At 37.2% G+C, this 26,198-nt stretch overlaps 3 protein-coding genes across 3 annotated transcripts; 1 reads left to right on the top strand and 2 right to left on the bottom strand.

Annotated features, from left to right (window-relative positions):
* Positions 1-1,317: 1,317 nt before the first annotated feature.
* Positions 1,318-16,382, bottom strand: LOC141337975 (cell adhesion molecule CEACAM3-like). The gene is made up of 12 exons (XM_073843549.1): positions 16,054-16,382; positions 15,399-15,713; positions 13,383-13,712; positions 13,049-13,153; positions 12,924-12,929; positions 10,052-10,381; positions 8,525-8,841; positions 7,919-8,273; positions 4,964-5,290; positions 4,751-4,852; positions 3,725-3,750; positions 1,318-1,422 (listed from the first exon to the last, which is right to left on the bottom strand). Exons 1-12 carry the CDS (start codon positions 16,094-16,096, stop codon positions 1,318-1,320), a joined length of 2,361 nt encoding a protein of 786 aa, XP_073699650.1. The 5' UTR covers positions 16,097-16,382.
* Positions 16,383-17,911: 1,529 nt separating this feature from the next.
* Positions 17,912-19,897, top strand: LOC141337974 (CD48 antigen-like). Its single transcript, XM_073843548.1, has 6 exons — positions 17,912-17,960; positions 18,129-18,461; positions 18,611-18,901; positions 18,984-19,106; positions 19,256-19,341; positions 19,847-19,897. Exons 1-6 carry the CDS (start codon positions 17,912-17,914, stop codon positions 19,895-19,897), a joined length of 933 nt encoding a protein of 310 aa, XP_073699649.1.
* A 3,528-nt stretch (positions 19,898-23,425) lies between these two features.
* On the bottom strand, positions 23,426-25,587 carry LOC141337973 (uncharacterized). Its single transcript, XM_073843547.1, has 5 exons — positions 25,545-25,587; positions 24,728-25,063; positions 23,951-24,319; positions 23,794-23,859; positions 23,426-23,535 (listed from the first exon to the last, which is right to left on the bottom strand). Exons 1-5 carry the CDS (start codon positions 25,585-25,587, stop codon positions 23,426-23,428), a joined length of 924 nt encoding a protein of 307 aa, XP_073699648.1.
* Positions 25,588-26,198: the final 611 nt, after the last annotated feature.

Raw genomic sequence — 26,198 nt, 5'->3', positions numbered from 1 at the left:
GCAAAGAAAATAGTCAAGAGGGAATCGGCTCGCTGTCATCATTTCGCAATTCGAAACCAACTATGGCTGTGTGGAATGAAGCTATTGAAGGCGAGCTGATCAATTTGATCCAAGACAGGCCAGCGCTGTACGACATAACGGAAAACGCTATGCAAACCGTGCGGCGGTTCTTCCGGGTTCTCTTCTTGGAATAAAAATACAGACTACTGCCATCTGCAGGTACGCCACGGTGTATCTCCTCACGCATCGCAGAAAGCACCTTCTAGTTTGCAGTCGGCTTTTGTCAGTTCGGTGTGTTCGAGCTCAATTTAAAGGCCGGGACACACCAACCCGACGCCAACCAACTAGCACCGACGAAAGCCGACCGTCTTGTCGCCTCTAGTCAGCTGCGTCTGCGGGAGTCTGTGCGATTAACTGAACTCGAACACACCGAACTGACGAAAGCCAACTGCAAACTAGAAGGTGCTTTCTGCGATGCGTGAGGAGATATACCGTGGCGTACCTGCAGATGGCAGTAGTCTGTATTTTTATTCCAAGAAGAGAACCCAGAAGAACCGCCGCACGGTTTGCATAGCGTTTTCCGTTATGTTGTACAGCGCTGGCCTGTCTTGGATCAAATTGATCTGCTCGCCTTCAATAGCTTCGTTCCACACAGCCATAGTTGGTTTCGAATTGCGAAATGATGACAGCGAGCCGATTCCCTCTTGACTATTTTCTTTGCTTGTTACGTCACTTCACGTTCAAGTCCTCCACGCGCTCTGATTCGGTGTCTGAACAGCCAATCAGAGCGCTCTCTTTCCCAGACGGCCCCAACAAGCCCGACGCCGATTCAAAATGTCGAATCGGGCAAATTTTGGCCGATGCGAGCCGACGTGTGGAACACACCGAACCGACGCGCTTCACCGATGCCCACCAACTGCCCGACGAGGCCAGACGGCCGATCGTCGGCTTGGTGTTTCCCGGCCTTAATCGCCCAGACACCCGCAGACGCAGCCGACTAGAGGCAACAAGACGGTTGGCTTTCGTCGGCGCTAGTTGGTTGGCGTCGGGTTGGTGTGTCCCGGCCTTAATGGTTAGAGAGTTGGACCTGTAATCTCTCCCCCCTCAATACCATGAGTCCCTTGAGCAAGGCACCGAAACCCCAACTGCCCCCTCGGGAAAAATCGCGGGGGCTCCCCCCCCAACTCGTGGGGCCCTACGCAATTGTGTGGTTTGCGTGGTGGGTTAACACGCTACTGCATCCATGACTTTGTTTGTTTCTCTCTGAAGGTTGTGAGTTTCAGCTGATGTTCTTCTCTCATAATCAAAATAATAGTGTTACTGTGACATCTCATCAGCAGCATGAGCATCAGACTGATTAGAGGACGTCTCTTCGTATAGTAGAACTTCAGCCTGATTAGGGGACAAGCCATCTACATCGACCTAAAATACAAAATCAGATTAAATCAACAGGATTGATGGTTTAGTTATACAAAGAGAACAAGACTAAAGAGTTCATATGCTAAAATTCTGATATTTTAAATGGGTCATACGATGATGCTAAAAAAGAACATTGTTTAGTGATTTGGTTCAATGGAATGCGTTTACGCGGCTTGGGTTTAAAAAAACAAACATTATTTGCCATACAGTGCCTTGCGAAAGTATGCGTACCCCTTCGTTTTTTTCATGATTTGTTACATTGCAGTCTTTTGTTAAGCTGTTTTAATTATTTTTTTTTTTTTTTTCACATCAATCTACACTCCATACACCATAATGACAAAGCAAAAATCAGGTTTGTAACAACTTTGTAAATTTATTAGAAATAAAAACTGAAATGATTCCATTGCATAAGTATTCATACCCTAATCTGGTAAAGTTGAAATTTACTTCAGGAGAATTTATATAACTTGTAGATCTTACTACACTCCGAGTGGAGTTAACCTGTAGCAAATTCATTTGAATGTGTATGATTTGGAAAGGCACACCTCTCAATAAAATGTCTAGAAGCTGAAAATGCATATCAGAGCAAAAACCAAGCCCTGAGGTCAAAAGAACTGCCTGTAGAGTTAAAAGACAGAATTGCGTCAAGCACAGATCTAGAGAAGAGTTCAGAACAAAAATGTGCTGCACTGAAGGTTCACAGAAGCATGTAGTCTCTGTTACCCTTAATGGAAGAAGTTTGGAATAACTAGGACTCTTCGTTGAGCTGGACTCCTGGTCAAACTGAGCAACTGATGGAGAAGGGCCTTGATTAGACTGGTGACCAAGAAGCTGATACTCACTCTAGTTGAGCTTCATGATCATATATGCAGATGGGAGAAACTTACAGAAGGACAAACATCACTGCAACACCCCACCAATCTGGTCTTTATGGCAATGTGACCATCTCCTTAGCGAAGACATAAAAACCCACTTGGAATTTGCAAAAAAGCACCTAAAGAACTCTCAGGTTTTGAAAAACAAGATTCTCTGGTCTGATGAACCTCAATTCCATGCATCATGTTTGGAAGAAAACCAGAAAAAAACTTGGAAAAAAATGATGTATGTGAGTATGTGAATAATTTTGCAAGGCACTGTATACTGTACATTATTATTGCTCCTCTGTGCCCCGCATTTCTAAAACACATATTTTTTTTACAAAGCAAATACATTTGCAAATCTTGGTAGATTTGTAGGGGCATGTTTAAATGAGTGGTTTTAGGAAGGGTGGCTGAGTCTTAAATTTTATAAAGAATATCTTTTTAGGTTTAAGATTTTAATCCTTGTAACTTTACAGATCTTATATACTATATTGCCAAAAAGTACTGGGACACCCCATTTTAATGAACAGGTTTGACTACTTTAGTCATTTCCATGAGTACAAATCTTTATGTTTAAGCATATAATGATATTCCAGGGAATTGTGTATTTCTAATTTTATAGCAACAGTTTGGACAGGACCCTTTTCTGTTCTAAGAAGACAATGCCTCTGTGTATAAGGCAAAGTTCAAAGAGAAATGATTGAATCAGTCAGTTTGTGTACCTGCGTGACTAGTCTGCATAAAACCAAGTCCTAAGTCCAGCTGAACACCTGCACCTTTAAATGCAGACTTGAGCCAAAAACTCACCCAAAACAACTGACTTGCACATACAATATATGGACAAAATTACTGGGACACCCCCATATATAGAACAGAAAAAGGCACTTCCAAAGCGGTGGCAACAAAGACGATAAACATGATTTATGTATTTAAAAGTTGTTTTTCCATCGCTGTAGCAATAGTTTTGAAAGTGTCTAATGTACAAGTCATTGGTGTTTGGCAAAGAGTTTTTGGCTCATGGTCTGCATTTAAAGTCACACCAGAGGTGTTCAGTTGGGATTAGTACTTTCTTTCTTTCTGCAGAACCGGTCAAGTTCTTCCACACTGACTGAATCAATCACCAATCACTTTTTTGAGCCTTGCCTTATACACAGAATTACTAAAGTAGTCAAACCTGTTCATTAGAAGGTGGTGTCCCAATACCTTTGGCAATAAAGTGTATATGCAGAAATAGCTTATAACAATCCAAAGACAAAGGGAAACATGAAACCGCATCATATGACCCTTTTAAAATTATACTATTCAAGAAGAATTTGGATGGCAGACTAATAAAACTGTATAGGCTACTCATTTCTTATTTTGCATGTAGAAGTCAAAGACATTCTTCTGATTTAATAGCCTATCTAAAATATGTCAACTATCATACAGGCACATATCAGTCTTACCTGATCATTGGACGGCAGCTCAATGTCTGTTTGAACAATAATAACAAACTCAATTAAACACATAGTACTAATATTTTCATCTTGTTGCTGAATCTGTATAGCCTGGCAAGCCAGACCCACATAAATGTAGGGTCTGGGCACTCTCCATAGACAGGGCTCAACCGGAGGGGTGGGATTAACAGTTGTCTTTCAAACTCCTCTCCACGCAATAGGATAGCGCTACAACCAATCAGAGACGTAGTCGGTCGGGTGACGTAGTCAGAGCGGCGAAGATTTTTTTAACAAAAATCAGTGCACTGTGCAATCTGTCAGCCAAATAATAGACATAGATGGGCACTAAACCTTTAAAAGTAAACATGCACAGACAAACCCAAATTACACCCTGCGGCTCGTGGCGATACATTGATGTCCTAAGACACGAAACAATCGGCTTTTGCAAGAAAATGAACAGTATTTATATCATTTTCTTTTTACCTTTGGTACGCAGCCACGTCCATCCGTCATGAGCACGAGTTTAGCATATCTATGATTCGACTCGTCACATGTGGACGTGGATCTTTTAGCTTTAAATGGGTTTGAACAACCAGGACAAGCGCAAGTAATTACCATTTTGAATAGCCGCTATATCCACAATCTCTTGTGCTGTGTAAACAATGAGTGTCGTATACACGCCACAGATCGCTTCCGGTGTTTGCGTATTCTACACCACAGCGCGTTCAGATGTAACAAGCTCAGGACACATGGACGTGGCTGTGTATCAAAAGTAAAAAATTATATAAATACTGTTCAGTTTTCCACGCTTAATTCACGGAATCAGGAATTCATGTCTGACGGAACTTATGGTCGCAGGTCAGACGTCATCATGTTAAGCCCGCCCAACCGACTTGTGATTGGACCGGTACATCTTGGATTTTTCGGAATTTTAGGTGAATTGAGAGTAACTAGACTGACCTTGGAAGCAAATGTAATTTGCTGCCGCTAGGGGCGCGTCTAGATTCTAGGCTAGAATCTGTATGTAATACACACCTCTTCTTCGATTGTGAAAGTAAATCACAACAGCAACAACCAGCAGAACAGCAGCAGCAACAACAACAACAACAACTCCAGAATATTCTCTTTCTGCAGCAGCTGGAAACAGAGAGATTATTTTTTACTTTGAGTGGAAAATCTTTTTAAAAAATTCAAACTTTCATCAAACACCGTTTACAGAAAATGGACTAAATGATACATGATACTCACCAGTGACAGAAACATTAAAGCTTCTTATAATGCTGAATTTGATGTTGGTTGTTGTTAGTTTATAGAGTCCAGAGTCTGATGTCTTCATGTTTGTGATGGTCAGAGATGTAGTGTTATGCACCTTCACACTGTCTCTGAATCTCTCTTTACACTGATCATCTGTACAGATCTTACTCTGATTTCCAGTGATTTTAGCGATGAGTATGTCATTAAAATGCCATGTCCGGGAATCATTTAGGTTTTTTATTTCACCAGGATCTAAAGTGACAGATTCTGTCTCCTTCACTGACTTATTTCTCATTTGATCTCGTTCTTCAGCAGAAAAATCTGAAAAACAAACCAATAAAGACGGTAACTAACTAAACAACCTCAAGAACTATGGATATGAAAGCAATTCCTTATGCTTCATCATTTTTAACATTTGATATTTTGAGCTTATAAAACAATTTGAATACATTTTAAACATCAAATTCTCCCATAGTTTGGTTTCCTAGTGAAAAAAAAATGAAATAACATACACTTAAACATTTAACATCACAAGATAAGAAAAGGCTTGATGAGAAACATCTCAGGTTACGTAACCATGGTTCCCTGAGATAGGGAGTGAGACACTGCATCCTCTAGGGGACGCTATGGGAAACACTGTTAGTGTGACCCGTGTCTGAAGCCTGCATACAAAAAACGACAATAGCATTGGCTGGCATCAGCCTATGACGTCACTTTCGACGTGACTCATCGCTGCCAGTGTGTCACTACCGGTGTAGTCTCAGCCTCAGACGTCACGCCGACGGAACGTTGGCTAAACGTCTGATGCGTATGGTACACTTAATTGGAAACACTTCAGGAATGTCGAAGTCGTGATCTGATTAGTTGAATTTGATCGGATTTCCGGTCGACACGAGTGTCGCGTTTATTTTCAGTCCACAGGGAAACATAGCGCCGACTGATTTACACTTGTGTTTTGCTAAGAGGGGCTTATGCAGACACCATTGTTGTTATACACTTTTGCAACGTTCGCGAACAAATTACTGACTTACTGCTTGTTCTCCCTCTTCTTATTTATCTTTTAATGCTGGTTATTTCAATGACTGACTTGTTGCACTCCAGTCTGTTGTTGTGAGGGCATTTCCACGCACTGAAACGTGACACTGAACGAAACGAACTGTGATTGGTTGTTTGACATGTCGGTCAAAACCACCCTATAATGGTTAATATCCACCAACTCCTGTCTTCGTAATTCCCATAAATCAGAAAGTGTCTCAAAATGAGTCTGCTGACTTTTTTCACATAACATAAGAGTTAGGCCCGCCTACAAATGGTTACTCTGCCCTATTGGCATAGCTCCCTCATGCTCAGAGCGGTGCAAGCAGAACCGGATGGGTTACATTGGTGCTGTGACCCGGATGGGAGTGAGTGAGGTAAACCTCACTCCCCTGGCCTCAAAAGTAGCATTAGAGACTGTGGTCTTTAGTGTCTTTGTTTGCGGTTTTGAATACCACTTGGAGTGTTGCAAGAAGAACTGGAAGATAAAACCACTACAGCTCTTACATATATGGCTGAACATTGGTGTTTTGACCCTTTCACACGTGAGTTTAAAATATTCTAGCTGACCCCCAGAGTGAGTTTTTTAGGCGACCGTTATTTTAGAATGTTTCGCATTACTGTTTCCATGGTGACGCGTCATGTGACATACCACAGCTACAATAGCACCGTAAGACACATGGATCGCTTTTATTTAGTTTTTCCTTTTTATTATTAAAATCCACAAGCATGCTCACTATATTAGAAATATCTGATATTCCAATTTTGAAATATGTGCAAGTAAATGTATTTAAAAGTTGATGCAAAGAACGTTCAAATCACACCGGTGTGATCGTAAGCTTCAGGAACCAGCCAAGACAAATCACACCAGTGTGATCATATGTGTTAAAGGGTTAATTGTAATTCATTTTCAGTTGCCAAAATTGTAAAGTCCCAGCGTATGTGTATTTATACTGTATAATAATTAAGAGAAAAAACACGTCTGAATGTCACTGTAAAATATCATGAAACACATTCTGGATGTGATTTAAATGTACAAAACATGTTATTAATAGTGGTGGGCCGTTATCGGCGTTAACGTGCTGCGTTAACGTGAGACTTTTATCGGGCGATAAAAAAAATATCGCCGTTAATCTATTCTCAAAATTGGGTTGGGAGCTGGGTCTAAACTACGCAAGCTATGATGACTTTCACCTTGATAGTTTAACGCGGATGTATACCAAAGACTATAGAATATGGTCGCGCGTTTATGTCTCCTCCGCCAAAACACAGACGGGATCACGTCGTCCTCCATTCATAAAAACCGAATCTACTATAGCGCGAAATGCCACGTAAATTCGTCGTTTTTTTGATTCATAAATCAAATATGGTCTGTCACTTAATTCAAATCGCGATATGGACTAGTGTCTGTGAAAACTGAAATGCAAAAAGACCGTTTTAATATGAATCCGGTATGTTCCGTTTGCCTAGCTGTATGTATGAAATTCATACTATGAATGGTGGAGACGCGCTTTTACTACACGCATACTGAAACACACGTGACGCTCCCGGTAATTTTTGGCATTTGCATCTCACATGAACAGATAAACTCAATCTCCAAAACTGCTGTGAGTGTCACTTTTACCGTTTCATTTGAGAAAACTCGCATCATGTCATACTGTATACACAGAAACTTCACGGCAACCTGTCAAAATAAAAGTACGGTGTAACATGTTTAGTCATTATTTGGGTAGCACACATATTCTGAATGCCTTCATCAGAATTCAAATTAGCCATTTTAATCTAGATTAATCTAGATTAATTCCAAGATTTAATCTAGATTAATCTAGATTAATTCCAAGATTTAATCTAGATTAATCTAGATTAAAAAAATTAATCTATGCCCACCCCTAGTTATTAAACATAATGACTTACTATGAACACAAACCCTAACGTGCTTCATGATGCTCATTGTGTCGCTGATGATCTCTAGTTGATAAAGTCCAGAGTCTGTGGTGTTGATGTTTGTGATGGTCAGAGATCCAGTCTGATGATCCAGCTTCAGCCTGTCACTGAATCTCTCAGTACCGTCATTACACTTAACATCTGTACAGGTCTTACTCAGGTCTCTATTGATTTGAGCTATACGGAGGTCATTAAAAAACCATTTAATCTTATTTTGTTGGTTTGTTTTAACATCAGTATTTAGAATGACTGAATCTCCCTTCATTGCATGGGCTGACACTTCTTCTGTACCAACACCAGACAAATCTGAAGAGATAATGAACAGCTTGTTATACACCAAACAAAAATATACAACAGGACACAAAGACTGCAGGTAGAAAAATAAGTCTGGATTCATGACCAAACACAGGCAAACAAACAGCAGAAAAACACTGATTTACACTGTCACTCATTAGACAAACATGCATGAGTCTCCTGGATGATACTTAATGACTATATGTGGATCAACCTAAATGATCAAATAAGTACATATTTATTGAGCACAAACATTAAATTATACTTACTATCTACAGCAACCCCGAATTGCTTTGTGATGCTGATTCTTCTGTTGATGATCTGTAGTTTATAAAGTCCAGCATCTGAGGTCCTTAAGTTCTTGACGGTCAGAGATCCAGTCTGTTTGTCCAGCTTCAGTCTGCCTCTGAATCTCTCGTCGCCATCTTTACACTGAACATCTGTACAGATCTTACTCTGGTCTACACTGATTTGAGCTATTCGAATGTCATTAAAATACCATTTTATCTTTTCTTGTTGGTTTGTTTTAACACCAGTGTGTAGAGTGACTGAATCTCCCTCTATCAATGACACTTCATCTGCATCAACACCAGACACACCTAAAAAAGAAGCAAACAGTTCTTTATGAGCAAAAACAAAACCAAAACTAAATTATACAACAGAAAAGTGCCATGAAAAGTTGTTTTCAGATCATAAAGATTGTTGGTAGAGAATTAAATTCAGATATATTTAGTCAACATCGCACAACCCTAAATGTAACACATGCAAAGAAACAGCTGGAGACATCATTCACACATGCACTCATCATGAGACAAACATGCATGAGTATCATGGTTGATCTTCAACAACTTAATGAATATCATATATCACATGAACATTTAAATGAATAGTGAAAATGAATATTAAAAACACCTAAGATTTTGGCATTTTCCACACCATATGTGACCTGGACCATAAAACCAGTCATAGGTATATTTTTAACATTATGTAACAATACATTGTATGGGTCAAAATTACAGATTTTTCTTTTATCCCAAAAATCATAAGGATAATAGGTATGATCATGTTCCATGAAGAGATTTAGCAAATTTCCTACTGTAAACATATCAAAACGTAATGTTTGGTTAGTAATATGCAATTTTCTCAATATTTAGATTTTTTTTTTCACCCTTGGATTCCAGATTTTCAAATATTTTGTATCTCGGCCGATATATTTTCCTATCCTAACAAACCACACATCAATGGAAAGCTTATGTATTCAGCTTTCATTCATGTATACATCTCTAAAAATCTTTGCCCTTATGAGTGGTTTTGTGGTCCAGGGTCACATATAGGAATTTAATTTGGATTTACTATATTTATATACTTGAAAGTTTGAATTTTGATGATAAAACAGACCAACATACTATCCACATAAAACCAGTGGTCCAATTCTCATCAAATGAGATTTGTTGTTACCAGGGATGGACATGAATGGCAAGAATCATAAAATCTTCTTTAGGGGCTATGTATTGATCACCTTGGCTGAATCAATAACACATTTCACAAGCAACTTAATGAATATGCCTAAAATAAGTAAAGGCCTAACTCAATCGTATGAGGACAATTATGATGAAACATGATGGCAGACAGTAAAAGGAAGGGGAGATTAACCTTGTCGGTTGTATTTCATGAAATCCCTTTAAGTGGAAATCCTTAAGGAGTAATTTCTTAAATAAAATAAATTCATATTTAATTTCTTTCCGAAAAGAATCAAATTAATGACGTCATTTAAATGTACATGACTTGCTAATAAACATAAAGACTTACCACGAACAACAACAGAGTAGGGTGCTCCACCGCCACGTTTTTTTCTAGAGATCCATACATCATAAAGTCCAGAGTCTGTGGTTCTGGCGTTTGTGATTGTCAGAGATCCAGTATGATTATCTAGTTTCACTCTGTCTCTGAATCGCACATTACGACTATCACACCGAGCATCCGTGCAAATCTTATTGGGATCTCCAGTAATTTCAGCGATGGGAACGCTATTAAAACACCACATAATGTCTTCTTGTTGTTTTTTTTCCATAAGATATATGAAAGTGACCGAATCTCCCTCCATCACAGAAACTGTCCGTGTATCACCACCAGACACACCTCAAAAAGAACAAACAGTTGATCACGAGCCAAACAAAAACAACACAATCATGTTCATTAGTTCGATTTATCGTTGACCAGAAAAGAAACAAACTAATAAATGTCTAACAATGGACAAGTAAATGTAGATATTAAATACATTTCTCGAAAACTAACTCCGTCACGTTCGTGTTTATCGTTTATTTGAAGAGAGTATATAAAAAATGTCTTACCATACGCGAGTATGTACAACAATGACAGCAAATTTAAGACGTGCTTCATTTTTCACGATTTTTGCCTACACTGACTACAGATTCAGTGTTTAACTGCTCGGTCATTCCTGGTTTAACCAGATAAAGCCTACAAATTGGATATTGCGTGACGACGTAGTGACGTTTCACGCCGTTCTTTCATCTGCATTCGAAACAAAAAAATCTTACTTTCTGCTTCTGTTTGTAGTGATTGGCGAATCGAATTGTAATGATTCGAATCTCAGATTAATGCAGCTTATTATTTTGTGGACTGTGGAAAGCTGCTGTTTTTTTTTTTCCTTCACACACAGCTAAATAATACCCCGCATCAAATGCTTCTGTATAGTAAACATAACATCCCCTGCATTTCTGAGACAAATTCTGTCCTTTTATAGCTTATATACAATTGCTTTTGCTTTTAATTTCTGCCTGTGCTACAAATTAAAGCAGCAGAAGAAAGCGCACCCTCAAAACTGAAACTAATACAGCATTTAACCACTAGAGGGGTGAGCAATACATGAGAAAAAAATGTTTGCTTTGTCATGAATGCTACTGCTTATATTAGGGTTACTAATAATGCTCACCGCACTTATATCCTAAGGTTAATAATAATACGTTATAAAATATCCACTATTATTCCTTCTTTAAAATGACAATTTGATATCTTTAAAGAGTTTAAGATATAGAAAGTATCACTTTCTTTTTCAGACTGATATGACATTACCACTTACATCTCAAAAATACATTCATGTATACTAGTGTTATAATAGTATTTGTAATCTTGTGTCCAGACTAGGAATTCACCATTTCAAGAATCCAGCAATTGCCTGTGAAAATTTCTGAAATGGCATTCATCAAATAAACATACAAGAAGCATTCATTAATTAATTTATTTGTTTTAGAAAGACAACATCGTTCACACAGGCTCAACTTTACAGCACATTTTACATCTGCTGACACTAAGTTAAGGCACATGATATTTCCTTTTTTTTCACAAAATAAAATCTCTTACACAGATCATTACCTTTGAACAGCTTACTAAAATCACTGAAACATTTGTGCTGTGAAACATCCATGTCTAGTTCTCATTGATTAAAGGCTAAACCCTTAAATAGAGTCAAATATTGATCACACAGTGATAATTTAAGGCATAGTATCACAATAAACATGCTTCGTAAACAGGATGCTCACCTTTAATGTCCCACAGGTCACAATCTTCCTTCTCACATGAAATCCAAGACTCTTACTCTGGCAGTAAGACTATCTAAACAGCGCCACATAAAATATCACAAAATGTTCCAAGCAAGACAACACTACAACTCCATTGTGAGTCACGTAAAAGTATAAATAAAAACAATGCTTCACTTGTTCACATTACAACAGAATCAGTGTTGCCAGACTGGGTGAATGTGAAAACTTGTGAAAAACTTGGCAGTTTTTAAACTATACATTTTATAGGCTTGATTCATGAGTGACATGTTTTTAGTCAAATAAGGGATCAGATTTTTAACGTGCAGCTCTATATTCAAGTGATCGCTATGCCAAAGAGGCACACATATAAGTTAAAGAGTGGATGACTCCACTCCCAATTCTAATTCCCATTTTAATTTAAAGTGCAACACAAAGGTAAGTGCATTATTACTAATGTTGTTCATTTTCTGAGCACAACTAACACATTTTTGGCTGTTATACATTTCTAAAACCCAGGCTAGCATTCTTATTTGCATATTTGTGGAGTCAGTGCCATTGATTGGACAATTGCACCATGTGACCTGCTTAACAGATCTAGGATTGTACATTATCATAGATATTGCTATACTACAAAGTGCTTTCGGAGGTTGATTTTTAATACTACAGTACAGCGCAAAGCATGTAAATATGAGGTACGCAATTACTAAGCAACTAACTGTAACATACTAAAACCACAGTTTTACACTACACAAGTTAACATAATATGTAGTAACAGCCAGATGTCAAAAGTAAAATCATGTAACCAGTAATGGCAACTACAGCATGTGAAATGCACTTGTGTCTTCCAGTACAAGGCCTCGTGTGATTATATCGGAGAAGTCCAATACACTTCCTTGTCATAATGGTCGTCTTGGCAAGGTATAGAATAATAAATAATGCCATATTGGTTTCAGCGGCAGTTTCAGTCTTTTAATTGCATAACAGCCTGTAAGAAAACATAGAAGGTAAGAGAAACGAACAGGATTGATGATTTAGTTACACACACATACAAACCCTAAAGATCAGAATTGTGTTTTGAGGAATTGAGGTTAATATTACCTGAGCTGGACATTGCCCCGTACCGCTGCCTGTTTGAAAAATAATGAGAGACTCAGTTACATACACAGGTGACTTTAGCGAATTACTAATTTTCACATCTTGAATGTATTATTTCCATCTTGTTCGATCAGCTGGATGTAACACTCACCGTTCTCTTGATTAAGACAGTAAATCACACCAGTAGCTGCAGCCGCGAGCAGAAGAAACACAGCAGCACATATTCCTAGTGAAGCGGCTGGAGACGGACCTGAACCTGTAACAATAAAGAGAGACATTCATATAGATTTCATTGTGATCTCTGACTGCTTTGTGGTACTGATTTAACTGATAAACGGTGGTTTTTGAAGAACAGGAACTAAAATGTCATCAACGCAATTTTCTACATTGTGCAAGTTTACACCATTCATTAAAATGTTAGTCGAAACAGTCGTCAATGAAAGGCACTTTATTTGATTTGCACTGAGTAACTGGACGAAACTCACCAGTAACACTGAAACTCCTAATCCTTCTAATACTGAAGCTGCTGCTGATGATATGTAGTTGATAAACTCCAGAGTCTGTGGGTTTGATGTTTGCGACGGTCAGAAATCCAGTCTGATTAACCTCCAGTCTGTCTCTAAATCTCCCATCGCCATTTTCACACTGAACACCTGTGCAGGTCTTATTGGGATCGCCACTGATTTCAGCAATGTGGACGCCATTAAAAAGCCACGTGATGGAATCATATGGGTTGTTTATTACACCGGGATCTAAAGTGACGGATTCTCCCTCCTGCACTGACTTCACATCATCTCGTTCTGCGGCAGGAGCATCTGAAACACAAACCAGCAGCTGCTGGAGGATCTTTTTACTGAGAACAACAAACGACACAAGTGCAATATGAAAACAATTACATTTTAAAAACAGCTTTAACTGACACCTGACATAATCCATGGCTAGTTGCACGTCAGGTGGTTCTTTGCTTCCACATTGTACATTAAAATTGTGCAATGCACAGCTAACTGTTGATATCCCTCACATAATCCATTCACAATTGGAAGGAAAGTTGTGTTTTTCAAGCTGCTAAGAGTCACCACTACAATAAACACAAAAATATTTGATTTAAACATAATGCCCTCCCCACTAATATTGGCACCCTTTAGATCTTTCACTCAAAAAAAAACGTAAAATTCTACCCTTTCATTGAAGTAAAACAATGGAAACTGTTTCCATTTTTTATGAAATAAATGTTTTTCTCTAGTTCATGTTATTGGCGTCCAAATCTGTCTAAGTAAAATATCTCTGAAGTATATTCCCATTAATATTACAACTTGTTACCACACCAGGGTGGCTAAGAGTATAAAATTGCCCAGCCAAGACTTTCTTTTCCACAGGATTATAAATATGAGGAACACAAAGGCCAAATTCACTTAATCATCCATCACAAGGAGGAAAACCAAAGAATGTAGTTCTGATAGTTGTTGAGCTTCACAAAGTAGAAAGTGACTGCAAGACAGAAGCTAGCGCATTGAAAATCCCAATTCCCACCATCAGGGAAGTAATTAAGAAGTTCCAATCAACTAAAGATGTTACAAATCTGCCTGGAAGAGGACATGTGTCTATATCATCCTTATACACGGTGAGGAGGAGACTTTGAGGGGTCAAAGACTCTCCAAGTATCACAGCTGGAGAATTGCAGAGATTAGTTGAGTCTTGCGGTCAGAAAGCCTAAAATAAAGTGATCAAACAGCCCCTACATCACCACATGTTGTTCCAGAGGGTTTCAAGAAAAATCTTCCTAGCTCACCCAAAAACATACTCCAGCTTATTCAGTTGTCAGACACAATTGGAACTTCAAACAGGACTGGCTTCTATGGTCAGATGAAACCAAAAAAAAAAGCTTTTTGGCACCAAACCCACCAGATGGAATTAAAAAGTACCCCATGTCCACGGTTAAAAAAAAATACTACTGGGTCTTTAATGTTGTTGGCCTATTTTGCTGCCGGAGGCATCATGGATTCTGTCAAATAATGGACAAAAAAATCTAAACCTGACTGCCTTTGTTAGAAATCTTATATGGACTGTGGTTGGACCATCAATCAGGACAATGATCCAAAACAAACATCAAAATCAACACAAAAATATGTAACGGAGCACAGAATAAAGCTTGTGCCATGGCCATCCCATTTCCCCGACCTGAACCCTGTAGAAACTGAAGAAAAGAAGCACCAGCATGAAGCTGGGAATCGGAAGGATCTGGAGAGATTCGGTATGAAGAAATGGTCTCTGATCTCTGGTCAGGTGTTCTCCAAACTCATTAGACATTGTTAGAGAAATCTCTGTTATGTTGAGATTTCCAGTTTCCATTGTTTTACTTCAATGAAAGGTTCGATTTTTAAAAAAAATGAAAGATCTAAAGGATAAACGAAGCAGATTTATTTTCACAGCAAATTTTGCTTATATTAAGCCAATATTAGTGGAAGGCACTGTATAGTCTGTTTAAGACTTAAATGACTCACCATGAACAGCAACACTAAAGACCTTTTCACTGTTGCGGTTGTTGATCTGTAGATGATAAACTCCAGAATCCGTGGTGTTGATGTTTGTGATGGTCAGAGATGCAGTCACATAATCCAGCTTCAGTCTGTCTCTGAATCTCTCAGGACACTCAGCATCTGTACAGATCTTAGTGTGATTTCCAGTGATTAGCACGATACGGACATTATTAAAATACCACATAATTCTGTCTTCGTGGTTTGTTTCAACATCAGTGTTTAGAGTGACTGAATCTCCCACCATCACTGACACTTCCTCTGTATCAACAACAGATGCACCTGCAGAGAAAAAAAGAAGAAGCAAATAATAAAAAACCATGTCTGGGATAGTGGGACAAAATTATACAACAGAAAAGTGCTGTGAAAAAGTTTTTCTACAGATCATAAAGACTTTGGATATATAAATATGTCAGCATTCATAATGAAAATCTATACAAAATAATAACACTATACAAAATCTGTATTTAGAATTTAAAGCAAAATCATCAGCAAAAGTCATTTTTATGTTAAACTTAAATATTAAAGGAGATTCATAATGGTACACGTTAAATGTCTGTCAAAACGTCAAAATAATAATAATAATAATAATAATAATAATATATTTTTAAAAATCGCTTACCATGCAAAAGCAAAACACACAGTGCGAGAGAAACACCTAACATAATTTTTCACCACGTTTTCGAAAACAAGTCTAGATTGCGTGGAAACAAATGTAATTTTCTGTTTTAAAGCAAAAGCCCATGTGAACAAGCCGTGAAATAAAACATAAACAATAGGCTACTACAAAAAAGCTGTCATTTTTGTAAAAGCGATCCGTTGTTCAACGCCGAGCATCCGAAACGCGTGTAACAAAAACAAGAAAAGAAAATAATAAATAGAAAACAAAAGAAATAAAAAGATAAAAAAAATAAAAAAGCTTGCGGTTTTTGCTTCGGCTTCTCCCTCTACTGAAAACACATGAACGTGCATTCTTCTGGTGTTTTTTGGCAAAACAACAAAAGAGGTGCATTACCGCCATCTACTGGTCTGGAGTGTGGCGTAAACAGATTGGATATGGAAGAAAAAAAATACGAAATTAAATTATTTCCGTATTTTCTGTTTTTTCAAATAATTAAACATTCAATAATTTAAAACAAATAATTAAAAACTCCTAATTAATCCCTCTCTTATTCTTTAGCGTTTTGGCGTTTCCGCACCATACCGCCACTTTTTACTTTGATGAAAGTTACCTCTTTATTTTGGGTTAACATGTTGCCGTATTTTTGGCTGCTCCGTGTTCAGCTCTAATGCCAAAAATCCAGCTTGTGTGTCGCTGTCTTTGTGTTCAGCTTATTATTTTGACTCCTTATCAAAAAAGTCTACTATTTCATCACTACTCTTTGATTGTTTCCTGCTTTTATTCCTTTTTCTAAAATGTATATTATTATTATTATTATTGTTATTATTATTATTATTTACCTTACTATAACCCTTTAGGTTCTCTATCATTTTGATTCGCTTCCTCTCTTTATCTGTAGGCTATATCACTCCTCTTTCACCATATCAAAACCAAAAGGCCAGCCAGCGCTGCATTCATTTCTATTATTACTCAAAATACTGACCTACCTACTTACTTTAGCATAAGTAATTAAAACACATAACCTAGGCCTACCAAAAAAAAATATATATATATATATATATATATATAAGCGCATATGAGTCTATATTTCTATTGGTTTTATTTTGATAAACATGTACCATTATGATGTTAACCGTTTTTCAACTGCTATATATATATATATATATATATATATATATATATATAACTGCTATATATATATATATATATATATATAAAATAAAATAAAAAACTTTTACGGATTTGTAGCCGTTGGTGTACTAACCACAACTGGTCTGTATAAAAGGTAAAGTGAGATTTCCGACAAAGCCAGTGTCTTTTTCTATGCTCACATAAACCTTGCCTATGAACTAACAGGCCGAAGGACAAGGACACGATTAAAAGTTTGTGTGCGTTGCAAAATGATCAGTTGTCAGTCAAGTTTATAAATGATCCATGGTTATTTATCACATCTGACCTTGTGTTTTCTGATGTATTACATTTTAGTTCAGGCTGTTTTGTATGAAGGGGATCAACTGTAAAGTTCATTAAAGCAGGAAGAAGCCCCCTCACCTGCAAACTAAACACGCCTGACTGTGTTAAATACGTGTGAGGCGAGACAACAGCAGCTCATCTTTTGCATCAAACTGAAACCTTCTGCGGTCTGATTTCCTCGGAAACATGGTTTGATCTGCTTGGTAGACAAACATCTTATGAACTTTTAGTGCTTGTTAGTATCAGTGTTGCTTATTTGTATTTTCTTTTTGCCATTTAAGCATTTAATGTCTGTTATATGTAACTATATCACACACAGATGCATTAGGAGGGTTTCTGTTTTCAGCAGAAAGCATATTGATCAGACACAGAACTGTTATAGAAAATGTTTTCCGCGCTTCTTTTGTTCTGTTTGTGCTGGAGGTGGCTAAATGGTAAGTTCTAAAAGCATTTTATTTGTTTATTTCTTTCTTTTTCAGAACGCCAGCTACAGCTGCTGTTCAAATTAAGAATCAAGCTGATTATACAGTTTGCTTCCTCACTGTTTTATTTTGCATTTCTGCTGCTGTTCTTCAATTTACACATCTTTTCATGCTTTCCAGGTGTGTTTGGTACACAGACAAATGAAAGACTGTTTGTGACTGAAGGAGATTCGGTCACGTTACTAACTGGTGCTACTGAAATACTTGAAGATGAAGACTTACTGTGGTATTTTGGAGAAGAAAAATCTCTTGTAGCTAAAATCAACAGAGAGTCTAAAACCTCCTTCACATACAATGATGTTCCTGATGGGAGATTTAGAGACAGACTGAAGCTGGACCATCAAACTGGATCTTTGACCATCACGAACATCACAACGGAACATTCTGGAGATTATAAACTAGAGATGAGTGGAGCAAAGCTACAATCAAAATCAGTCAGTGTTTTCGTCTACGGTGAGTAAGGATCATTTGTTTTGACCTTCCCATATTCTTGTTTTATTTTACTGCAACTGTTTACATTAAATGGTTTCAGTGTGTGAGATAAAAAACACAGTCACTAACTTAATTAGATTTATCTGTATTTTTTTATCTTATGTTTTCAGCTTGTTTGCCTGTTCCTCTCATCAGCAGTAACTCTTCACAATGTTCATCATCATCATCATCCCAGCAGAATTGTTCATTGTTGTGTTCAGTGGTGAATGTGAGTCATGTGACTCTCTCCTGGTACAAAGGAAACAGTTTATTGTCCAGTGTGTCTGATCTCAGCATCAGTCTCTCTCTACCTCTGGAGGTGGAATATCAGGATAAAAACACCTACAGCTGTGTGCTCAACAATCCCATCAGCAACCAGACCACACATCTGGACATCAGCAAACTTTGTCACACATGTGCAGGTACAGTAGTGCTGATATGTATGTTTTTTTTTTTCTGAACTGTCTCTGTATTTATGTTACATTTGCTTCTTTATGATTACAGCACTGGATGAAACTACTTCACATCACATTTTGACTTCTGCTGCTCTTATTGGATCTCTGTTGGTTGCCACTGCAGTCGGGATCTTCTGCATCTACAGGAAACACAGAAAACTGGATCTAGAAGGCAAGTAATAATGTGTAGTACTGGGTTTCACAATTCCTTTGAATTACACATATTGCAATACGTTTGTGTAAATCTCTAATGACACTAGATGGTGCTACATACACATATTTCGTGCACAGTGCATTTTGTTTTGTTTTTATGTATTATAGGTGCTGTTGTTGATGATGCAACAGTTGAGACAGTTGAGATCACTTACGCTGATCCGACATTCCGCAAACAAAATGCACAGAAACTGGTAAGTTAATTTTCACATTTCATATTTTGTTATATGAATATCACAGAAACATAAACAGAAAGATCAGGGTACCTGCTTGTAAACAAAAACATTTTATGCTAGCTTTATGCATTAGTTTTTTATAAACACTTGTGTTAAAAAAAGACAAATAAACAACATTTTGAACAAATATATGGTTTTAATGCTATTGTATGTCTAATCATTGTGTTAAATTACATATAAAACACATCTGTTGTTTTAGTTTCTTCTTCACTTGTGTTTTGGAAATTCTGTACAGAAGGTGTCTAATAGCACCCAGCATATAAAACACGGATTCTCAGTGTACATGTATAGCTCATATATATTTAGACTTTTTCTAAGTATAAGTATACTTATATGTCATTTGAAGTGTATTTCTGAAACGTAGACTGAAAGTATATTTTCCTATTTTTTTTTAAGTATACCAGTAGCACACTTGAATAAACTTATTTTTTGTCATTTTGGTTTTCAATTTTATTTTTTGCAGACAGCCACGGAGGACACTTACGTGGAGTATGCACCTGTCTGCATGAGATGAATGTTCAGCCTTTGCAGTCCTTTTCACTAATGAGCACCTCTGTGCATTTGGTTTCTGTTTGGGATCTGTTTAGGATTGCTGAGCATCCACACAATCATGTATCTGAACTTAATTATATACATGATATTGGTATGAAGATTACACATTCCCACATCGGGAGTGCCAGCTGTTTGAGAATCAACTCACTTGCTTGTAACTTTCTAGTAATCCTGAAGATATTGATTACATTTTTGAGTTGTGTTAAATTAGGGTTGGAGCTAAACTCCAACAGGAAAATGGACCTCAAGGTCTAGAGTTAAGAACCCCTGTGTTAAGGCCTTGTTTCCTTACATCAGGGGTGTTCTGCAGAGTTTAGCTCCAACTTGCATCAAAACACGTGGACTTTTCTAGTATGCCAAGTAAGACCTTGATTAGTTGCTTCAGGTGTGTCTTAGCAACGTTGCCATATCGCAAGACAACATCTATTTTGCAAACTGTATTGCTGACATTTTAAGTAGGCCTATACTTTAAGTAGGCTATAACAGTAGTAAACTTTGAGTAAACAACAAGTTTACATCTTTACATCATACTTTGAGTGTACTACTATGTCCCTATTCAGGTATTAATTTGTATATATTTTATATTTTGTATATATTTATATACTGAAAATAAAACTCTTCCTCTGTTAAAGGAGAGTATAGCAGATTATTTAATGAGAGATGCACGATGGTCTTTTTATGGGTACGTTTTCTACACCATGCTCCTGTAAGAAGAAAACACATTTACAAAAGGGAAGAGAAATAATAATGTCGACATTTTATTCCATAACATTACATACTTTTACAAATATGGTTTTTGTTGCTGTTTTATGTCAGACGATTGTGTTAGATTACACGTGAAAGCATGTTAATTGTTTCGGTTTCTTCTTCACTTGGAAATTCTACAGAAGATGTGTTCCGTCTTCTTCTTCTTGTTTTACGGCGAATCGCAGACTTATAAGTGTATTACTGCCTCCTATCTCTCAAATGGACCAAACACGCCAACTACAAAATTTCCTGATAGACCTTTCTCACAACTTCCGTATTTTGCACCGGAAATACGTAATTGCTGTGTAAACCTATTTCCGCCCCGGTATGCCGGTAACCAGTTAAACAACGTGAAAAACGCTTAACGTGGCTTAATGTATGTAAAAAACGACCAGGAAACCCCAAGTTTCTGTCAAACCTTACGTGGAACAAACACTAACTACTATCAAAAGAACGAGCCCTTATTCCACAGATAAAGTGAATTATATCACGTTAAGCGTTTTCTCCCCCATAGAAGCCCATTATAATTAACAGCTTAACGTGGTTTAACGTACCTCAACAGCGACCAGGGAAAACCAAACTTATGTTAAATTTTACTTATAATAAATACTTGCTGCTCTCAAAAGAACGAGCTCTTATTCAGCATATATAAAGTGATCGCCCCCCATAGAAGTCCATTATAACAAACCATGTTAAGCTTTTTCCTTAATGGAGTTCTATAGGGAGAAAACGCTTAACACGATATAATTCACTTTATATGCTGAATAAGAGCTCATTCTTTTGACAGCAGAAAGTGTTTATTATAAGTAAAATTTTAAGCCACGTTAAGTTTTTTTTTTGTATAATGGACTTCTATGGGGGGCGATCACTTTATCTGCTGAATAAGAGCTCGTTCTTTTGAGAGCAGCAAGTGTTTATTATAAGTGAAATTTAACAGAAATTTGGTCTTCTCTGGTCGCTGTTGAGGTAAATTAAACCACGTTAAGCAGTTTCCTTATAATGGGCTTCTATGGGGGAGAAAACGCTTAACGTGATATAATTCACTATCTGTGGAATAAGGGTTTGTTCTTTTGATAGTAGTTAGTGTTTGTTCCAAGTAAGGTTTGACAGAAATTTGGGGTGTCCTGGTCGTTTTTTCGTACGTTAAGCCACGTTAAGCGTGTTTCATGTTAAGCGTTTTAGAACGTCCCGGATAAACTCTTCGTGGAAAAATGTATATCCTTTATCCAATTTGTTCCTCTTTGTGACAGAGTTTTCCTCCACGACTCTTATCACGTCGGCAAAAGTTATCTTTGGCAACAGTGAGGGAAGTTGTGTAGACTCTCTCCATTTTAATTTTAAATTACCCGGCTTTCTGCTGTGTTGACATTACACAGGAAGTCTGCATACCCTGCGATTGCGTATTTCCGGTTTCTGTGAAAAAGGTCTATTATCCTACCAACCCACATGCAATCACCCTTGAATCTTATTATACCAGTTCAGAGTCTTCATAGAGCTTCATCCGGTGCTGCGTGTTCAGCTCCTCCGTCCACCCTCAGCCCTCTTAGCGGGATTTAGATAAGAACAAAAAAAAAGAAAAATAAAGACAAAACCTTATACTCGCTTGTGCAATCCAGTACCTGCCAAATCAGAAGATATGTAATAGCGCCCCTAGCGTATAACAATGAAAACATGTTTGTGATTCTTGGAGCACAAGTATAGTTCAAAGTCAAGTATACTTAAATGTCATTTCAAGTATCTTTCTTTGAAGTACATAAAGCACATTTCTGAGAAGTACATAAAAAGTAGACTGAAAGTATACTTTCCTATTTTTAGTTTAAAAGAATTATACTAATAGCACTAATAAACTTCTTTTTTCGTAAGGGTTAGGACCTTTTTTTAACTTTATGAGGGGCATTATTTTCCTAAATGTTTCTAAATGTATACGTCATCATTTACATCAAAATCTGAGGCAAGAGCCTCAGCTGACGCAACCTTGATAATCTACGTCCGTTATTAGTCACCGTTTACTCTGAAAGTTATACAATCAGAATCATTCTCACCAAAGTGTCAGTGCTGCCCCGGTTATTGTTTGTTATTTATGTTTTAATCAGGTTACTTGTCCGATGAGGCAAGCAAAATTCTCTTTCTCTGGCCCCTTCACAAAATCCACATTTCCCAGACAAGCGTTAATTGCATTTTGTAAAAGGGGGCATAATAGACAACAAACCACTTTTGCACAAGAGTGCCTATAATCATTTGTGGTTGATGTGCATTTGAGAGTGCATGCTAGAGGTGTGAACGTAGCATGCAGGTGAAGGGCTTTTTTTTTCCATTCCTGCTAATGTGAAACTCACTGTTTGCTTACCATGCAGAATTGACTGCAGTGTCTGACAGACAATACCTTCACAGTAGCAAGTTAAGTTAACTTTAACTATATAGCACTTTAAACAATTCAGTTGGAAAACAATGTGTTGATAATGGAACAGTTTTCAACTCAATTTTCAGTTAAATTCAGTTCAAGTCATCATTTTTTCAAGATTTTCCAGCCTGGTCATCTGAAATTTTTTTTTTTTTTGGCCTGCAGTGATGCAATAGTGTCTACTGTAATAGCTCATATGCAGTTACACCATTAAAACCCTTACACGTCAGTAAGCTTCACTTTTTAGAAGATGCAAAACAGCCAGGGTCCATTTATCACAGTGCTAATACAATGCTTTACATCACTTTCTGACATTCTTTAAAAGCTATGGTTGTGACAGAATTATGCATACTGTAAATAAAACTCTTCCTCTGTGAAAGGAGAGTATAGCAGATTATTTAATGAGTGATGCACGGTGGTCTTTCTATGGGTACGTTTTCTACACCATGCTCCTGTAAGAAGAAAACAGATTAAAAAAAGGCAAGAGAAATGAACAGGATTGATATTTCAGTTATAAAATACTCTGATAAACTGAATCACATTGTCATCTTTTGCATAACAGCAATGCATCATGTTAGAAGGCAGCATCCGATGCTTTGAGATCAAAATACTTCTAACTTGCAGTTAAAAATCCACAGTCATCTTCCCTAAACAGCTTCACTATTTTAAATTTACTTAGAGTGCTGTTTATGTAATGACTAAATTCTCACCTGTTACACCTGCAACAACCAGCAGAACACATACGGCTGCTATAGCAAAGAAATACACAATATAATCTGTAATGAAAAAGACAGATTGTGAATGATTTTACTGAGATCCCCAACAATAAAAACATTGCAATGAACATACGGACTGAATTTTACTCACCGTGGATGGGAACACTGGAGCTCTTTTCACTCAAAATGCTAATAATGTAGCGCCGGCGGATGCTGCTGCTGTTGGTGATGATCTCAAGATGATACACTCCAGAATCTGTGGTTCTGGTGTTTGTGATTATCAGAGATCCAGTCTGATGATTCAGCTTCAGTCTGCCTATGAATCTCCCATCAGCATCTTCACATTGATCATCTGTACAGATCCTACTGGGATCACCATTGATTTTTGCTATTAGAGTGTCATTAAAGTACCACATCATCAAATCGTTGGGGTTTTTCATTACACTAGAATTGAAAGTAACAGATTCTTTCTCTTTCACTGACTTGGTCTGCGTTGTATTCATCTCTGCACCAGGAACAGCTGAAACACAAACCAAAAGCTGCTGGAGAATATTATAGTAGATTCTTCTGGGAAAACACGATTTCAGTACGATTTCATTTCTCTGACATTCACATATTATATTTGCACCCAAGTGGCAGAACATCCATCTGTATAACCCATTTCAAGTAAACACAATAAAACATTAACTTTTCATTTCAAAAACTGAATTTTACCCTCCAAATCTAATTTGACTTAAGAATTTGTCCATATTTTATGCTTTTTAAACATGCTTAATTTTTTCTCTGCACTTTGGATTCCCGAACTAAACAGGGGTAAATATTAAATTAAACAGACGATAAAAGGTGAGGTGTCCATAAACATCTGTACAAGTAAAGAGAACAAACAGCTCTGAAACTCATATCCTTAAACATTGATTAAATGACTCACCATTGACAGAGATACTAAAGACCTTTTCATTGATGCTGCTGCTACTGATGATCTGTAGTTTATAAAGTCCAGAGTCTGTGGTTCTGGTGTTTGCGATGGTCAGAGATCCAGTCTGATGATCCAGCTCCAGTCTGTTTCTGAATCTCTCAGTACCTTTATTACACTGGACGTCTGTACAGGTCTTACCGAGATAGGCACTGATTTGAGCAATGCGAGTGTAATTAAAAAACCATTTGATCTTTTCTTGCTGGTTTGTGTTAACACCAGTACGTAGCGTGACTGAATCTCCCTCCATCACTGACAATGACACTTTGAATGTATAAACACAAGACAAACCTGAAAAAGAAATAAACAGATAAATACCTTTTGTTTAATATCAGGCATGCCATTTGGTAACAGTCATGTTATATAATTTGAATGATGTGGAAGTTAAATTTGGTCGCAAAGCGAAAGGAAAAGTGTATTATATATAAACTTTTATACTTTATATATATATATATATAAACTCACTGTTTGCTTACCATGCAGAATTGACTGCAGTGTCTGACAGACAATACCTTCACAGTAGCAAGTTAAGTTAACTTTAACTATATAGCACTTTAAATATATATATAAAGTATAAAAGTATAAAAGTATAAAAGTTTATATATAATACACTTTTCCTTTCGCTTTGCGACCAAATTTAACTTCCACATCATTCAAATTATATAACATGACTGTTACCAAATGGCATGCCTGATATTAAACAAAAGGTATTTATCTGTTTATTTCTTTTTCATATATATATAATGTAAATGTATATATATGTATGCCTTACCTAGCTGTAGAAGCCACACTGGTACGAAAATAAAGAGGTTCATCACCAAAAGCAATTTCTGTGCATGCTCTGTGAACTCATACCTAAAACGAAAGTGATAGCAAAGCAATTTATTTGCATGCTCTGTGGAATCATACCTAAAGTGAAAGCGATAGCAAAACCATTTATGTGCATGTTATGTGGACGTACCTAAAACAAAAGCGATAGGGTGTGTTCACATCATGCTAGCAACATGCTAATCATGTTAATTTTGTTTTAACATTTTAATTGTTAACTGTCATGATCGGGGCTGTGGGTCTCCCCTCAGCCTCCTGAGGTCGCTGTTCACACTGCACTTTCTGATTGCATTCAGCTGTCTTTGTCATTAACACTGATTCACTCACATCTGTTCACTATCATCTGGTCTTTAAAAACTCTCACCTTTCACTCCTGCTTGATGGTTGCATTGTCTTTTGTCCTCAGTGTTTTTTGTGTCCCAGATCTCAGCTCTTGACCTTGTTCTTGTTTTGTTCTTTTGAGTTTAGTTGTATTCTTGATCTTGTTTTATTTTGTGTTTGAGTTTATGTTCAGTTGCGCCGTGTTGGCCTTTTGTTTGTTTGTTTATTGTTTTATTATTAAATTAATTTCTTCCTGCATTTGGACCCAGACCCCCTT

Source organism: Garra rufa, chromosome 7 (genome assembly GCF_049309525.1).
Source record: "Garra rufa chromosome 7, GarRuf1.0, whole genome shotgun sequence".
Classification (NCBI taxonomy): Eukaryota; Metazoa; Chordata; class Actinopteri; order Cypriniformes; family Cyprinidae; genus Garra; species Garra rufa.
The sequence above is the reverse complement of the archived record's forward strand: the minus strand, read 5'-3'. Positions and strand labels throughout refer to the sequence as shown.